The following is a 17,337-nucleotide window of genomic DNA, read 5'->3' on the forward strand; positions in this document are numbered from 1 at the left end:
GATAAAGTCCTACCGACAACGATGGATTATGCCACAGAAACGATGAACAAGCCTTTTGCCTATTCATGGACTGGTGGGATGTTTACACAGGTCAATAACTGACGATGAGTCAATTAGTAGCCCATCTAAATGGTCTTAATGGCCAATATGGAGGCATACTCCCAAGCTCTTCACTCCTTTACATCAAGATAGGACAGGCAATATAATCAGATTTGATCAAAGTGATATATATACTGTATATGTACACACAGGTAATTAGTTGCTTAGATATACTGCACATTTGCACCTCGTTGGCAATGTTCTTGGTCATTGAAGAGGATGTGAACCTTTTGCTGCTTCCACCCACGTTACCAATAGTAAACTACACAGTCTCGCATAAGTTGGCCATAAAAACTAGTTGAATGTTAATGCGTAGAATTGATTTCTGCAGGATTGGATTTGAATAAGGGCAACTTAATTCATCGGATATTATCATACCCCATCCTTTTCTCTCCACAGACATAAGCACTTCCATATCTAGCCAAATATAAAGCATGCAAGTTTTTGTTTTTTGGGGGGGCAGAAATAGTGTTTGACCAAGAGGTATCTTATGCGTGTGGTCAGCATTTGAGACTAGAGATGAGCGAAAAGTAAAGTCCGGGGTCTATACCGAACACCTACTGTTCAGGCACAGACCCCGAACACAGACTTCACCAGAAAGTCTGTGTTACTGTTTGGGTTCGGCACCCTGAACACGGGGTGTTTCTTGTGCTGTCATGTGCATGACAGTGGGCAAACACTGCCTCTGATTGGCAGCAAAATCATTACCGCAAGTCAAACGGCTGCAGTTCACACAGCTGTGATTGGTGGTGAAAAGTTCATCTCCGGTCACCGTCACCTGCGTTCTAAATACATAATTTTAACAAAAAAACGGCCTGGGTTCCACTGTATTTTTGATAACCAGCCAGGCAAAACTGACAGCGCTGTCAGCTTTAGCAAGGTTGGCTATGGCTATCAATAATAGAGTGGTCCCCACGCCGTTTTTAATTTTTTTTTTAATTTCAAGAAATAATAATAATAATAAAAAAAGGTGTGGTCCCCCCATTTTAGAAACCAGCCAAGCTAAAGCAGACAGTTGGGGGCTAGTAATCTCAGGCTGGTAAGGGGCCACAGATATTGGCCCCCCAGCCTAAAAACAGGAGCCCACAGCCACCCAGAAAAGGCGCATCTATTAGATGCTTCAATTTTTTTGCGCTTTGCCAGACTCTTCCCACTTGACCTGTGTTTATTTACAATATAACTATAGGATTAGTGGAAAAGAGACTTATAGATGCCTCTCCATTACTAAGCCGTGGGCTTGATGTCGCTGGACAATACAAAGGTGACATCAACCCCACAAATATGAACCCCACTTGCCACCGCCACAGAACAAGTGGGAAGAGCCAAGCAAAGCACCAGAATTGGCAAATCTAATAGATGTGCCTTTTCTGGGCAGCTGAAGGCTGCTATTTTTAGGCTGGGGGGCCAATATTCCCCAGCTGTCTGCTTTAGCTTGGATGGTTGTCAAAAATGGGGGGACCCCATGTCGGATTTTTATATTATTTATTTAAATAATTATAAAAAAAAAACGGGGTTGGGACCTCTCTACTCTTGATAATCAAGCTTGCTAAAGCTGACATCTGAGGGTTGCAGCCTGCAACTGTCAGTTTTGCCTGGCTGGTTATCAAAAATACATAGGAACCCAAGCATTTTTTTCTTTTATTATTTATTTGGAGCGCAGTTGCTGGCTGATGAATATTCCAACATCAGCCACCGCCTGTTCGCTCTGTTATTATCGGCAGCAGGCATAGGCTGATGGGAGTAGTAGTCCCATCAGCCGACACCAGTGACCAGAGGTAAACTTTTTACCTCTGATCCCAGCTGCGGACTCACGCTGTCACTTGGCAGCGTGGGAGCCGCGACTGTCTGACCAGCAGTAATGATTTTAACGCCAATCAGAGGCAGTGTTTGCCGCGATGTCATGAACATGAGAGCATGGCAAACACTGGATGTCTGGGTTCAGGTACTGTTCTGGTACTTGAGCCAGAACTTTTTTCACTGTTCGGCCAAACCCGCAGAACATCCAGAGGTCCACCCATCTCCATTAGAGACCCTGTCTTCCTGGCATTTACGTAGGTGGAAGGACGTAGTTCATCTTCATGCTTTGTAAGCGGCTACAACCAAAGGTGCCCATCCTCTCTAATCGGATAATACATTTCAACATAGCAAATGTGTGCGATTTTATTTAAGTTCCTCAGCAATTTTCCAGCATTTTGCCAACGTTGGAAGATGAATGGAGAGATGTTTTATGGTATGGAAGCTCTCTTAAATCTGAGGATGTCAAAAGTTTCTTGTATTTCCAGCAGAAGCCTGTTCAGACCATGTAGTCCAGGGTTTGGTGACTGCATCATACTTCTGCTCCTAATCCTGCGTCAGTGTCAAGGCTGGTACTCTTCTGAGTAGACAGTGCAACAGCGGCCGTAGCCTTATGTACATGTAGTGCCTATTTCCAGGATTTTTGCTTTGCATTACATCAGTCCACAGAGGATACACCAAATATTAATATTCATATATCAACTGCATCCAAAAGATCCTTAGTCTATTTGCATATTAATAGGGACATTTCTGGACAGATGGCATAGGCGCCATCGATTGCCTTACAGGCAGAGGACTTCCGCTTTTCATTATAGAGCTGTGGGTTAAACTCCTTTTCTGCTCGAGGGACCTGCACAGTGCAAAGAGGAGAGAAAACATCACCATCTTCCCTGATGCCTTATGCTACGGTGTAATGTAATGTCACATACAGGGAAAACCATTAACCAAGATGTCAGACTGGTCTTAAGTAAAGTCGTGTCTTTACATGGCAAACAAGTATCTTCGCAATGAGATGCAGGCCTTTCCGGCAGTGAAGAAGAGGTTACATGGACAAATGGCAAGGACCAAGAAGAAGCCCTTCAGAAGCGAGTATCTACGGTTCTTCTCCAATGGATCCACTTCATCTACGTCATACATTGGTGGCTTCTCCTGGATGTAAAGAACCTGATTCTTTGTCAGAGGCTGGTCGAGGAGACAGAAAGAGTGGGAGACGAGGGAGGAGGAAAATTGAGTAGTTCTAAGACTGCGACCCCAACGCTGCTCCTCCTGGTGAACATACAGGAGGCCGCTACCCACTTGTTGGTACGTGGGTTGTACTTCTCAATGGAGTTTAGACTTGAGCTTCCATCGTTACCTCCGACTGCATAAAGCCACCCATCCATGGCCACGAGATCATGAGTGCTTCTGTAAACAGACAAGAAATTAGAAATAAATCAAAAGATGATGCACTGCCCAGGAGTACTAAGGAGATTAAATGAAAATTATTCTCCAGCCCCCAAAATGTATACATAAATGAGTGTTATAGAATAATCGTCCATGTAGACTGCATGATTATCGTTCCTAGGAAACTTCGTTTCACAATAATCTTGTAATCTATACAGGCTGATGATGATCACCCAATGAACGAGCAAAATGCTCGTGTGTAGGGTCAAACGATATCTTTTGGTCCTCACAGATCATTATTCTTGGAAGCGCATTGTCCTGTGTAAACAGCAGCTGTGCTGCCGAGAACAATAGCAGCCTATGCGGACACAACTGATTATTCAGTGCTCATCAAAAGTGCTGGGGCTGGGATGTAGTAGCGAACTAAAGGTACCGTCACACTAAACGATATCGCTAGCGATCCGTGACGTTGCAGCGTCCTCGCTAGCGATATCGTTTAGTTTGACACGCAGCAGCGATCAGGATCCTGCTGTGATGTCGCTGGTCGCTGAATAAAGTCCAGAACTTTATTTGGTCGTCCGATCGCCGTGTATCGTTGTGTTTGACACCAAAAGCAACGATACCAGCGATGTTTTACACTGGTAACCAGGGTAAACATCGGGTTACTAAGCGCAGGGCCGCGCTTAGTAACCCGATGTTTACCCTGGTTACCAGCGTAAAAGTAAAAAAAACAAACAGTACATGCTCACCTGCGTGTCTCCCAGCGTCTGCTTCCTGCTCTGACTGAGATCCGGCCCTAAAGTGAAAGTGAAAGCACAGCGGTGACGTCACCGCTGTGCTGTTAGGGCCGGAGCTCAGTCAGTGTCAGGAAGCAGACGCTGGGAGACGCGCAGGTGAGCATGTACTGTTTGTTTTTTTTACTTTTACGCTGGTAACCAGGGTAAACATCGGGTTACTAAGCGCGGCACTGCGCTTAGCAACCCGATGTTTACCCTGGTTACCCGGGGGCCTCGGCATCGTTGGTCGCTGGAGAGCGGTCTGTGTGACAGCTCTCCAGCGATCAAACAGCGACGCTGCAGCGATCGGCATCGTTGTCGCTATCGCTGCAGCGTCGCTTAATGTGACGGTACCTTAGCAATAGTGCCACTGGGTGTAATTGCAAATTGAAAAAAATACCAGCACATCCAGGCTAGCGTGACCAGGTGGCAACCAAAAAAACGTTATAACTCAAAAAACGATAAAGGTTTTTTCTCTATTTGTATCAAACCCTCTTTGGACGTATGCACTCCAACTCCCATCAGCCACAGGTGATTTTAAGTAGTTCGCTAGTTCATTCCTACCCCATAAGGCTACTTTCACACTAGCGTCGTTTGGAATACGTCGCAATGCGTCGTTTAGGAGAAAAAACGCATCCTGCAAAGTTGTCTGCAGGATGCGTTTTTTCCCCATAGACTTACATTAGCGACGCATGGCCACACGTCGCATCCTTCGTGCGACGGATGCGTCGTGTTTTGGCGGACCGCCGGCACAAAAAAAGTTACATGTAACGTTTTTTTGTGCATCGTGTCCGCCATTTCCGACCGTGCATGCGCGGCCGAAACGTCGCCACCTCCTCCCCGGACATTACAATGGGGCAGCGGATGCGTTGAAAAACTGCATCCGCTGCCCCCATTGTGCTTTTATTTCACAGCATGGGCCCGTACCGACGCTAGTGTGAAAGTAGCCTAAATTGTAGGGTTTTTTTGCCAAGAGAGGTGACATATCAGGACAGGGACCCAACTTTTGAAGGACGCCTTGATATGATAGTTGGTGTCACGGGGTTATTGCGACAGAGCGGAGCCAGAGGACTGCAGCAGCTGATTGCTCCTACTCCAGCGCTGAGAAGAAGCACTTCTCCATCATACTAAATCTGTGTATTTTTTCTGGCAGATCAAGGGTTAATCTGCCATGTTGGGAATCCCTGTTCTCAGTTGTGCTTGGTTAGCCACTCCTTTCCCCTATATAATCTGGGCTCTGCTAATAATCTTCATCTGAGCTAGCTTTTGCTGCATGGCTAACAGAGGAAAAGGAGTTGGTATGAGAAGGAGAGTTGGAGGAGTTATTAGCGACTGTTTGGTTTGTACGCGTGGTAATTCCTTATCCTTCTCGATTTTTTTTTTCACTTCCTGCACACCCCAATGCATTTCTCTGTTATATGTGAGTGAATATTTTGTATGCCTGGAGTTTTCAGTTAACCCTTGTCTGTGTTGCCCTGTTTGTCGGGTTGGTGTACTATGGTGCACAGTAACACCCCCTCTTCCCTGGGTGGGGGAAGGGAACAGATGGAGGGCTAACTTAGGAGATAAGGCAAGGGTGGAGGCCCAGGCATCTTCCCCATCTGAAGTCCCAGCAAGCTAGGGCGCCCCCTAGTGTAGAGCCAGGAAAGGAGCCCATGGTCCCAGGTCACCCAACAGCTGTGTCGTGACAGTTGGACTCACATATATTGGCCAATCTATGCGCCAAGTACCTTCTTTTTAACTGTATTTTTCATAGCAATTTTGCAGATGAATATTTCATATATATTATATAGCGCTTTTTTTCCCATTTCCTATGGCAGTAATGCAGTTTCAATGTTCTAGAGTAATTATTCTTGGTAAATCATGGTGCAACCTGTAATTCATTGCAGACATCACTGTGCCCATTGGGGTTCACAATCTAAATTCCCTATCAATATGTCTTTGGATTGTGGGAGAAACCTAGGCAAACACAGGGAAAATATTGAGGGAAGGGGAGTTTAAACCTAGGAACCCAGCATTGCAAAGCACCACTGCACCGTTCTTGCAAAAAACAAGCAACTTTGCAATTTTTTTTATTATTGAAAATCCTTTCCATTTTCAATAATGGAGAGATTTAAAATGTTACTGCTTAATGCTCAGTGGCTAGGTTAGAAGCCACTGCTGCAGGCTATCAGAAGTGGCTGGTTTCCTAGGCAAGGAGAGCTCATTGCCGGGAATCGTGGAGTCCTACGAGCGCTCATTGCTGGGAATCGTGGAGCCCTACGAGCGCTCATTGCCGGGAATCGTGGAGCCCTATGAGCGCTCATTGCCGGGAATCGTGGAGTTCCTACGAGCACTCATTGCCGGGAACTGTGGCGTTCCTACGAGCGCTCATTGCCGGGAATCGTGGAGCCATACGAGCACTCATTGCCGGGAATCGTGGAGCCCTACGAGCGCTCATTGCCGGGAATCGTGGAGCCCTGCGAGCGCTCATTGCCGGGAATCGTGGAGCCCTACGAGCGCTCATTGCCGGGAATCGTGCAGTGTATATGTACCTTAACTTTCTTGAAAAATTCCTGTTAAGCGACAGCATAACTGAAGTTAGATTACATATATTATCTACTACGTATGGACATGAAACCTTCACTGTACAAAGTTTTCATCACCACAAATGGATTACTCCTCATTACAAAGCCCCCTGAGGCTACGCAGCAGGGGGCTATAGAAAGTCCCCCTCCCCAGTGCCAGCACCAATCTCCCATCTGGAGCTTATCTGATGGCAGACAATCATGTACATAAAGAGAGTTTATGTACAAGACCTTCCTTTGATGTGATATAAATGGAGGAGATGGATTATGTTGGACGGCAACTTCCGTTAGATCCGTTTACGGTTAGAAACCAATTAAACTATAAGGGCTTAGTATTCATTGAGCAGGAAATATGGGTGTTTACGTGTGATGGTGGTGGGGTCACGGTCTGCCATATCCTAGATTACCTCCTAATGTTCATCGGGGCCACACTCTCCCATGTGTTAGCTTTCGGGTTATATCTCTCCACAGAATTCAGACAGCTTGTGCCATCATTTCCTCCGGCAACGTACAACATTCCCTCCAGAACGGCCACTCCAGCGCTGCTACGGCGGCTCAACATATTGGCAATCGGAGTCCATGTGTTTATCTGTAAAGAAAAAAAAAAAAAAGGCTGGATAGATTATAGATGCACCAATATTGGATTATAGGAAATTATTTAGATATAAAGGCGGCAGATGGGAGATTATCCTAGTCCTACCCTAAAGTTTGTCACAGGTGCACCATATGGAGAAAAGTTTTGGGTCACGAGTCTTAATCATCGAATCCAGGATCTACCATAGAAGCCTCCAGTGTCCGTTCATGACATTTCTTACTTCCTAAATCTTCCGCCATCACCTGTGAGTGATATTATTGAGAAGTGGAAGGAACCGCAGTAACTCAGCCACAAAGTGGAGACCCTGTAACGTTACAGAGTGGGGGGCCGAGTGCTGAGGAGCAGAGGGCAGGAAAGTCACCACCACTCTACTGACTCCATAACAACAAAGACCAGACCTCCTCTGGTATAACATCAGCACAAGCACTGTGCCCACCTGGGAGCTTCATGGCCGAGCAGCTGCATGCAGCCATACATCACAAAGCACAATGCCGAGCGTTGGATGGAATGTGTAAAGCTGTCACCACTGGACTCTGGAGGAAAGTGTTCTGTGCAGTGATGTACCATACATTTCTATCTGATAGATGGGTTAAGGTTTGGCGAATGCCAGAAGGATGTTACCCGCCAGACTGCATTGTGCCATCTGTACTGTTTGGTGGCGGAGGATAATACAAAGGGCTTGTTTTTCAGGGATCAACCTCTGCCCCTTAGTTCCAGTGAAAGGAAAGGTTAATGCTTTGCAACAAGACATTTTAGACAATTGTAGCTTCGGGATTGTAGGAAAAGTTTGGGGAAGACCCAATTCAGTTCCAGCTTAACAAAAAGCAAGATCCATGTAGACATGGTTGGGATAAATTAGAAGGTAGGTTGTGAGCCCGGCCTTAACTCCAAAATCAGTGTCTGACTTCACAAAGGCTTTACTGGGTTGTAAGGTAGTGAGGCAAATGATATATGAAGGACACTATGTGTCCCCCATGTGCACAGAAACATACTGAACACGATGGAGTGCATCATAATTACAGCCACAGCTGTGGCTACCATGCCAAATAAAAGAGTGTGGACTTGGTCAAGCTATTTGACCAAGTTAGATATAGGAAAACCTTACATGGGCTTTTATTATCTTGAGAGTGGCCCATGTCCACGATTCCCATTTAAACTTTCAGTTAAGGTCTGGGTGTGTCAGTATTGGGTTTTGCAAACAACAGAGCAGGAAGCTCTGTGAATGTCAGTCTCTGTAAGACTAAACACAAGCCAATGCCAAGAGAGCAAAGCCATTCCTGCACTCACGAGTTACACGGTGGTGCTGTCGCCCACGGCAACAGACCGATATGGATGTCCGGCTGTGAACTGGAGGATAACATTATGGATTTATTTTTTAAGTTGGCTAAATAAAGACACTTAAGTTAAACTGTTTTGGGTCATGGCCTCATTACCGCATTGTTATGAAAGCCTCTGCCTTACAGAGTGAATGGCCAAAAATTCCCACAGTTAAACTCCAAAATCTTGGAGAAATCCATCCCAGAAGAGTGGAAGTTGTTATGGCTCCAAAGTGGGAACCAACCATATTAAGGCCAATGGATATGCGAGTTGGAGGTAATAAAAGCTGCTGTGGGTGTAATGTGGAGGTTTCCCAATACTTGTGTCCATAAAGGGTAGATTGGCGACAGCTTTTTTTTCTTGTCTTCCCACTATACATGCAAGTGGCATCGGAACAACTTACAGGGGAGCAGAAAATAGGCTCTGCCTGATACCCCACTTCTGGCATCAGGTTCTGACTCTTCACTACAAAAGAATCAGGCAAGTTGAATTTCAACATGGCTGACCCTTCTTTACCCCCAACGTCTGCAATTTAGGGAGGTTCGCCTTCACCAAAGAAATAAATTAAAAAAAATAAATCGGTTGTTTATTCGACATTCATCTAATGTGTATGGCCACCTTTAGGATAGATGGCGGAGTGCCCCCCAGCCACCTCATTAGTGTACACCGAGTGTGGCTAGTTCGGCATCTCAGCCCATTCAAGTCAACAGAGTTGACCTGCAAGACCAGACACGGCCACATTGTTACCGGCCTCATAAATGTATTAGGGCATACAGATCTCATAGAGAGGATGAGCGGAAGAGTGGCTCGTGCTCAGGGAGACTTGGCATAATCACGTATGAGCTAGCCGTTCATTTATTTCTATGAGCGCCATCGAATATTAAACATTTCTCCTAATGCCACACTCTCCATCTGTTTATGTAAAATTTTAAAATGCTAAATAAATAAAACCTAATGCAAAAAAAAAAAATACATAAATACATTACATCTGTGTAACATTAGCAGGGCTAATAATACCCGAACACTTGTGGCTGATCTATACTTTTTTTGGCATGCCCCAGGGAAATAATTAGCACTCCTAATTAACGAAGTATTCAATGTATGTGGAAGGGAAAAAAAAATAGAACAGAGATATTCTGGTGAGGAAATGTCATGATCTGGAAGTGTCCATCTATACCCCTGGTATAGAGGAATGGAACATACGGTATGTCAAAAGTTTCCTAAAAGTGCAATGACTTTAATGTTCTGCATGGAAAAATGGTCTTCTATGGGGTTAGGACGAGGGTGGTCCTCACAAAGGAAATGGCCCATATATATTGTATATGATGGAACTGAAAACATGTTCTAGATATTGTGGAAATCTTTCCATAGAGGTGGTCCAGTATAGGTACAAGGGGCTATGCCCACCATTAAAATTGTATGAGTAATTTCTTAAAATTAAGTTTTCATTTTAAATGTGTTTTTAGTTTTATGATAATGATATGGGAAAAAAAAGCATTATCTACATGAAAAAATAACTAAATCTTGAAATTTTTACACTGGCCACTAGACCTTATACTAGGCTCACACTTCCTATTGTGTAGGCTTTTTGGAAGTCTCATTATCATCAGAGTCAGATTTACAATGATGGATAACACTGTCGATTACAATGTAGATAGCACAGGATCCACAATAGGTGATGTCACAGCTCACCTCCTCCTTCTGTACAGTGACTTTTGCCCTGACTAGGGCATGCTCAGATACTGCTTCATTTTAGCATACCCCACTACACATAGTGGGGAAATCTGGTTACATGGTCCTCCGGTTATGATTCATGTATAGCCTGTTTGGTTTTTTTTTAATTGTTTTTAAACGTGTGTGTTTTGTTTTGCTTGTATTTTTGTATTTCAATAAATCTAAGTCATTTTCTTATAAATAATAATAATAATAATCTTTAATTTTATATAGCGCTAACATATTCCGCAGCGCTTTACAGTTCGCACACATTATCATCGCTGTCCCCGATGGGGCTCACAATCTAAATTCTTTATCAGTATGTCAGTGTGGGAGGAAACCGGAGTACCCGGAGGAAACCCACGCAAACACAGGGAGAACATACAAACTCCTTGCCTAAGTGGTGATCCTTGCCTATGTATACACACTTATTGTCTTTCCTTCTATTGTGCCTTTTTCAAGTGTGTGGCTAGTGATCCCTTATATATATGCTTAAATATATCTGTAGTGTTCTCAGTTTGTAATAACTCTTAACTCTCACTTACCCTGCTGTCTGTTGCTGGGCAGAAGTTCCCTACAACACTATTTTTACAGTAAACTATCTATGTCTTATACTGTACACTACCAGCACTAGACTAACAATACTTATTCTATACCTAAGGGTACTGTCACACTATACGATTTACCAACGATCACGACCTGCGATACGACCTGGCCGTGATCGTTGGTAAGTGGTTGTGTGGTCGCTGGGGAGCTGTCACACAGTCAGCTCTCCAGCGACCAACGATGCCGAGGTCCCCAGGTAACCAGGGTAAACATCGGGTTACTAAGCGCAGGGCCGCGCTTAGTAACCCGATGTTTACCGTGGTTACAAGCGTAAAAGTAAAAAAAACCAAACAGTACATACTCACATTCCGGTGTCTGTCCCCCGGCGTTCTGCTTCTCTCCACTGTGTCTGCGCCAGCCGGAAAGCACAGCGGTGACGTCAGACGTCACCGCTGTGCTCGCTTTCCGGCTGGCCGGCGCTCACAATGCAGAGAAGCAGAACGCCGGGGGACAGACACCGGAATGTTAGTATGTACTGTTTGTTTTTTTTACTTTTACGCTTGTAACCACGGTAAACATCGGGTTACTAAGCGCGGCCCTGCGCTTAGTAACCCGATGTTTACCCTGGTTACAAGCGAACGCATCGCTGGATCGCTGTCACACACAACGATCCAGCGATGACAGCGGGAGATCCAGCGACGAAAGAAAGTTCCAAACGATCTGCTACGACGTACGATTCTCAGCAGGGTCCCTGATCGCTGCTGCGTGTCAGACACAGCGATATCGTATGGATATCGCTGGAACGTCACGGATCGTACCGTCGTAGCGACAAAAGTGCCAATGTGTGACAGTACCCTTACTCTACCACATCCTATATTACTATACACTATGCATATCACACTTTCAGTGCTTATCACACTATACACATCAAACATCAACACATGAGCCCTTTGTAGTCTAAAAAAAGGGTGGAGAAATCATTGGTGGAACCTGTAGAGCCATACAGGGGTCCAAGAGGTAAGGGCCCCATTACCACCTCCAAAGTCGTAAGGGGAGCATTATCATGAATTTTTGGACTACAAAAGGCTTGCATGCTGTTTTTGCTATTCGGTCTTATCATAGTGCACCCCTTTATGTATCTGACAATATCTGCTATGGAGGCGAAAGGCTGTACAGGTTGCATCATACCATTGGTCCATCCCTAGGTTTTGGACATACAGATGTCCTGTTTGTATGCCCATCTTTAAGGCGTATTTCATATATTTTTCATTGAAGGTGTAGAATATAATTCCCCTAATTTAATAGGGTGAAAAATAAACCCCAACACTTTATAGAGAAAAATGCTAGTAAAATTCTCGAGAGTCAAGTATGTATATGAGAAGACTGGAAACCATGAAAAGAAGAGACTGCTCCTTACTGGTGACACCTTGAACTGCAAGGAACGACAGCAATGGAGCAACTAGTGGCCGCTCTCCAGTGTCTGATGCTTCAAAAAGGGAAAGACAGAACTACATGTACATAACATATCTAATAAAAGGTAAAAATAATTAGGTTTATACTCGTATAATGGCATTATTACTAAGCAATATCCTAAAGCAAAACCAGAATAGAGGGAAAATAATCTCTATATTAATCACAGATAATATTACTGTACATCAATGGTTAGACACTTACTTGAGGTTCATATTTTTCCACCGTGGCCAAGTGTGAAGAACTGTCATATCCCCCAACTGCATAGAGGTTACCATCTAAAAATATTAAAAAGTAAAATACACAAGAAAATAAGCATCTCATGTTCTCCTCCTTCTCCCCACTTCTGCCCTAGAGGTGGCCCTACATATGGCATTTTCGTCAATTTTGGTGGGACCAACCACCGAATATGGGGCAGAGAATGATCACGGAGCTAGGTGCAACGTGCCAGATCTCATACAGTTAGGTCCATATATATTTGGACAGAGACAACATTTTTCTAATTTTGATTATAGATATTACCACAATGAATTTTAGACAAAACAATTCAGATGTAGTTGAAGTTCAGACTTTCAGCTTTCATTTGAGGGTATCCACATTAAAATTGGATGAAGGGTTTAGGAGTTTCAGCTCCTTAACATGTGCCACCCTGTTTTTAAAGGGACCAAAAGTAATTGGACAGATTAAATAATTTTAAATAAAATGCCCATTTTTAGTACTTGGTTGAAAACCCTTTGTTGGCAATGACTACCTGAAGTCTTGAACTCATGGACATCACCAGACGCTGTGTTACCTCCTTTTTGATGCTCTGCCAGGCCTTCACTGCGGTGGTTTTCAGTTGCTGTTTGTTTGTGGGTCTTTCTGTCTGAAGTTTAGTCTTTAACAAGTGATGCTCAATTGGGTTGAGATCAGGTAACTGTCTTGGCCATTCAAGAATATTCCACTTCTTTGCTTTAATAAACTCCAGGGTTGCTTTGGCTTTATGTTTTGGGTCTTTGTCCATCTGTAGTATGAAACGACGACCAATCAGTTTGGCTGCATTTGGCTGGATCTGAGCACACAGTATGTCTCTGAATACCTCAGAATTCATTCGGGTGCTTCTGTCCTGTGTCACATCATCAATAAACACTAGTGACCCAGTGCCACTGGCAGCCATGCATGCCCAAGCCATCACACTGCCTCCGCCGTGTTTTACAGATGATGTGGTATGCTTTGGATCATGAGCTGTACCAAGCCTTCGCTACACTTTTCTCTTTCCATCATTCTGGTAGAGGTTGATCTTGGTTTCATCTGTCCAAAGAATGTTCTTCCAGAACTGTGCTGGCTTTTTTAGATGTTTTTTAGCAAAGTTCAGTCTAGCCTTTTTATTCTTGATGCTTATGAGTGGCTTGCACCGTGCAGTGAACCCTCTGTATTTACTTTCATGCAGTCTTCTCTTTATGGTAGATTTGGATATTGATACGCCGACCTCCTGGAGAGTGTTGGTCACTTGGTTGGCTGTTATGAAGGAGTTTCTCTTCACCATGGAGATTATTCTGCGATCATCCACCACTGTTGTCTTCCGTGGGCGCCCAGGTCTTTTTGCATTAATGAGTTCACCAGTGCTTTCTTTCTTTCTCAGGATGTACCAAACTGTAGATTTTGCCACTCCTAATATTGTAGCAATTTCTCGGATGGGTTTTTTCTGTTTTCGCAGCTTAAGGATGGCTTGTTTCACCTGCATGGAGAGCTCCTTTGAACTAATGCTTACTTCACAGCAAAACCTTCCAAATGCAAGCACCACACCTCAAATCAACTGCAGGCCTTTTATCTACTTAATTGAGAATGACATAACAAAGGGATTGCCCACACCTGTCCATGAAATAGCCTTGGAGTCAATTGTCCAATTACTTTTGGTCCCTTTAAAAAACAGGGTGGCACATGTTAAGGAGCTGAAACTCCTAAACCCTTCATCCAATTTTAATGTGGATACCCTCAAATGGAAGCTGAAAGTCTGAACTTCAACTGCATCTGAATTGTTTTGTTTAAAATTCATTGTGGTAATGTCTATAACCAAAATTAGAAAAATGTTGTCTCTGTCCAAATATATATGGACCTAACTGTATATTATTATTCCATGAAGATGGGCACAAGGAGCATGACGCGTCATTGCTAGGAAAGGGGATATTAAAGTCTTATAGGTAGAAAAAGACTCACCAAGTGTTGCCACGCGAACATATCTGCGTCTAGTGCTCATCGCAGCGATAGACGTCCATGTTCCGGTGAGGGGGTCATAACGCTCTGCACTGCAATGATAGCGCAATATTAGAGTAACCATACACCACTAATTAATGATGATCTCACCAATCAGGCTGTGTAAAACCTTTGCATATACACCATTCTTATTATTGGGCAAGGCCCGTTAAAGCAGGGGCAGACATTCATTGGTGAGGGGCCCAGGTGATAAGGGGACCGCTACTACCTCCAAAAAAGGTGGAATTGTGCATTATGATGAGCTATTGGACTGGAAAGGGCCCGTATATTGTTCTTGCACAGGGGCCCTGTCTGTGTCCGCCAGTGCATCCAAGGATGTACACGTCTCTCTGCCCATTAGTATTGGCAATAGAGCCACCATTAAAAGGGGTTATACACTACTCCGGCCTCCCGTTATCTGGCCTCCTGGCATCCCTTCCAGTGTGAGTCATCAGGCGACCGCTGCAGCCAATCAATATCAACAGCAGTGAAGACTGTTTCTTCCTAATCAGAAGTAACGTGACAGCTGCAATCTGTGGTCTAAGATTGGCTGCAAGAGTCACCCAAAGCCCCCTGTAGCAAGCGAAGGCAAAAGAGCCGCACAGGGCAACTGCAGCAATGCATGAGAGCGGCAGGGGATACCTGTCCGCCGATAAATTCATTCTCTATGGGGCTGCTCGAAAAAGTCACGTCCAACGCTTCAAAGGGAAAGAATGGAGCGATAGTAGGGCAGACGCATTCCAATGGGGATAAAAGTGCCCAATTTTGCCAATTGGTGCGGGTCCTAGCTGTCGGACCCTCACCGATCAAAAATTATTACCTATCCTGTGGGTAGTTGATAACGGGGTTCTCTTGTATGATATGTTATACACGGTACTATTGATTAGTAAGGCACTGGATACCGAGACCGCTAACCAATTGCTCGCCAAGGGGAAGAAGAGGCACAAGCAGTACGTAGACTTTCCATTGAGACAATACATCTCTCTGCTCACAATTGAGAATAAGCTGCCTCTTTGAACAATCATTGGGGGTCTCAAAACTATTAAAATGGTCATTTTTAATAGTTTGATTACCCTTTAAAAGGAAATCCTGGGATAAAATTTTACTCATTGAGTATGTTGCTGACAAATATTAACATCGGTGAGGAGGTCCCCCGATCCATTCTTATCACAGGGGCCCAAAGCTGCCTCTGCACCCCTGATAATGCAAATAATCCTGCTGATTAGTGGTATTATTAGTATTCTGCACCTGTTTAGACAAGAAGCACCATCATATCCACCGGCAGCGTACAACAGTCCATGAAGCACTGCCACACCAAGGCAACTTCGCCGAGTTCCCATAGAGACTTCCGGCTGCCAAGTGTTTGTCACGGGGTCGTACGACTCTACTGTAGCAAGGTCAGACGTCCCATCATAGCTGTAATGGGGAAGAAAATGGATCAGGTCCACATATTAACTAAATAACATTACAACAGCTTGGAGGAAGAAGATGCCATGCATATCCGGTAGCGGGTTATCTGCCCCAAGAACAAAAGGATCAGGCATGTTATAATGCAACAGCCCGATCTTTCCCCCTTTTCGTATTTATTCGAGTAACCCATTCATTGCTATGAATACTCACCCACCCACTGCATAAAGCTTATTTCCGATAGCTGCCACACCCACGCGGGCCCGTCTTGTAGACATAGAAGCCACCATGTGCCACCGGTCAGTACGGGTATCATATGCTTCACAGTCACCATGTATGGCAAAGAGACTGCCACCACCTACAGACAAACAAGAAAAAAAACACACACTAAAGTGTAGGTATATAACACGAGACAAAACAAGTAAAATATACACATACTAAATAAGTGTCACTTTTGTGTTGAGGGAGATATGGCCTGGCCTGGAGGGCTTACAATCTACAAGGAAAGGGTGAAGAAGATCGCAGATGAGAGGGAAGCAGCTCATATGGGAGTGTGGCGGCAGCAATGGTATTGTAGGCTTTTAGCTATTCTGATGAGGTGGTGTTTTAGGTTGTTTATGAAGTTTTTGAAGGTGGAGACTGTCTGATGTGTTGAGGTAGTGAGTTAGAGAGCATGGGAAAAGCACGGGAAAAATCTTGGAGATGGTTGTAAAAGGAGCGGAAAAGACAACAAAGAAGGAGGTCTGGTGATGACGTGAGGAGGTATCAAGAGATTAGGACAGATGTATGGAGGGGACAGGTTACAGACTGGAGATTAAATGTTGGGAGCTATCAGGGGATGAGGGCAGAGATAAATGGAGGGGGCAGGCTATAGACTGGAGATTATGAGGGGAGATATTAGGAGATTAGGGCACAGATTTATGGAAAGGACAGGTTATGGACTGGAGATGTCATGTGGGAAGGTATCATGAGATAAGGGCAGAGATATATGGAGGGGACAGACTATATGGGGGAGGTATCAGGAGATTAGGGCAGAGATGTATGGAGAGGACAGGTTATGGACTGGAGATGACATGTAGTGAAGGTATCAGGAGATTAGGGCAGAGATGTATGGAGAGGACAGATTATGGACTGGAGATGACATGTAGTGAAGGTATCAGGAGATAAGGGCAGAGATGTATGGAGAGGACAGATTATGGACTGGAGATTACATGTGGGGAGGTATCAGGAGATTAGGGCAGAGATATATGGAGGGGACAGATTATATGGGGGAGGTATCAGGAGATTAGGGCAGAGATGTATGGAGAGGACAGGTTATGGACTGGAGATTACATGTAGTAAAAGTATCAGGAGACTAGGACTGAGATGTATGGAGAGGACAGGTTATGGACTGGAGATTACATGTGAGGAGGTATCAGGAGATTAGGGCAGAGATGTA

The 17,337-nt window shown here is 44.4% G+C and overlaps 1 protein-coding gene across 4 annotated transcripts in view; it reads right to left on the minus strand.

The window, feature by feature from the left end:
• Positions 1–1,750: 1,750 nt before the first annotated feature.
• The window catches only part of KLHL17 (kelch like family member 17), an 85,848-nt gene continuing 70,261 nt past the window's right edge, over positions 1,751–17,337 (minus strand). For 2 of the 4 annotated variants that reach the window (XM_077250030.1, XM_077250028.1), the window contains exons 7-12: positions 16,113–16,257; positions 15,741–15,908; positions 14,457–14,545; positions 12,465–12,538; positions 7,027–7,208; positions 2,237–3,297 (exon numbers count right to left, since the gene is read on the minus strand). In XM_077250030.1, coding sequence (XP_077106145.1) covers positions 3,069–3,297; positions 7,027–7,208; positions 12,465–12,538; positions 14,457–14,545; positions 15,741–15,908; positions 16,113–16,257 — 887 coding nt within the window. In that variant the 3' untranslated portion in view covers positions 2,237–3,068. Of the gene's footprint in view, positions 3,298–7,026; positions 7,209–12,464; positions 12,539–14,456; positions 14,546–15,740; positions 15,909–16,112; positions 16,258–17,337 lie in introns of all 4 variants that reach the window. The other 2 variants (XM_077250029.1, XM_077250027.1) reach the window with 2 other exon arrangements.

This window comes from Ranitomeya variabilis, chromosome 4 (assembly GCF_051348905.1).
Source record: "Ranitomeya variabilis isolate aRanVar5 chromosome 4, aRanVar5.hap1, whole genome shotgun sequence".
Lineage (NCBI taxonomy): Eukaryota > Metazoa > Chordata > Amphibia > Anura > Dendrobatidae > Ranitomeya > Ranitomeya variabilis.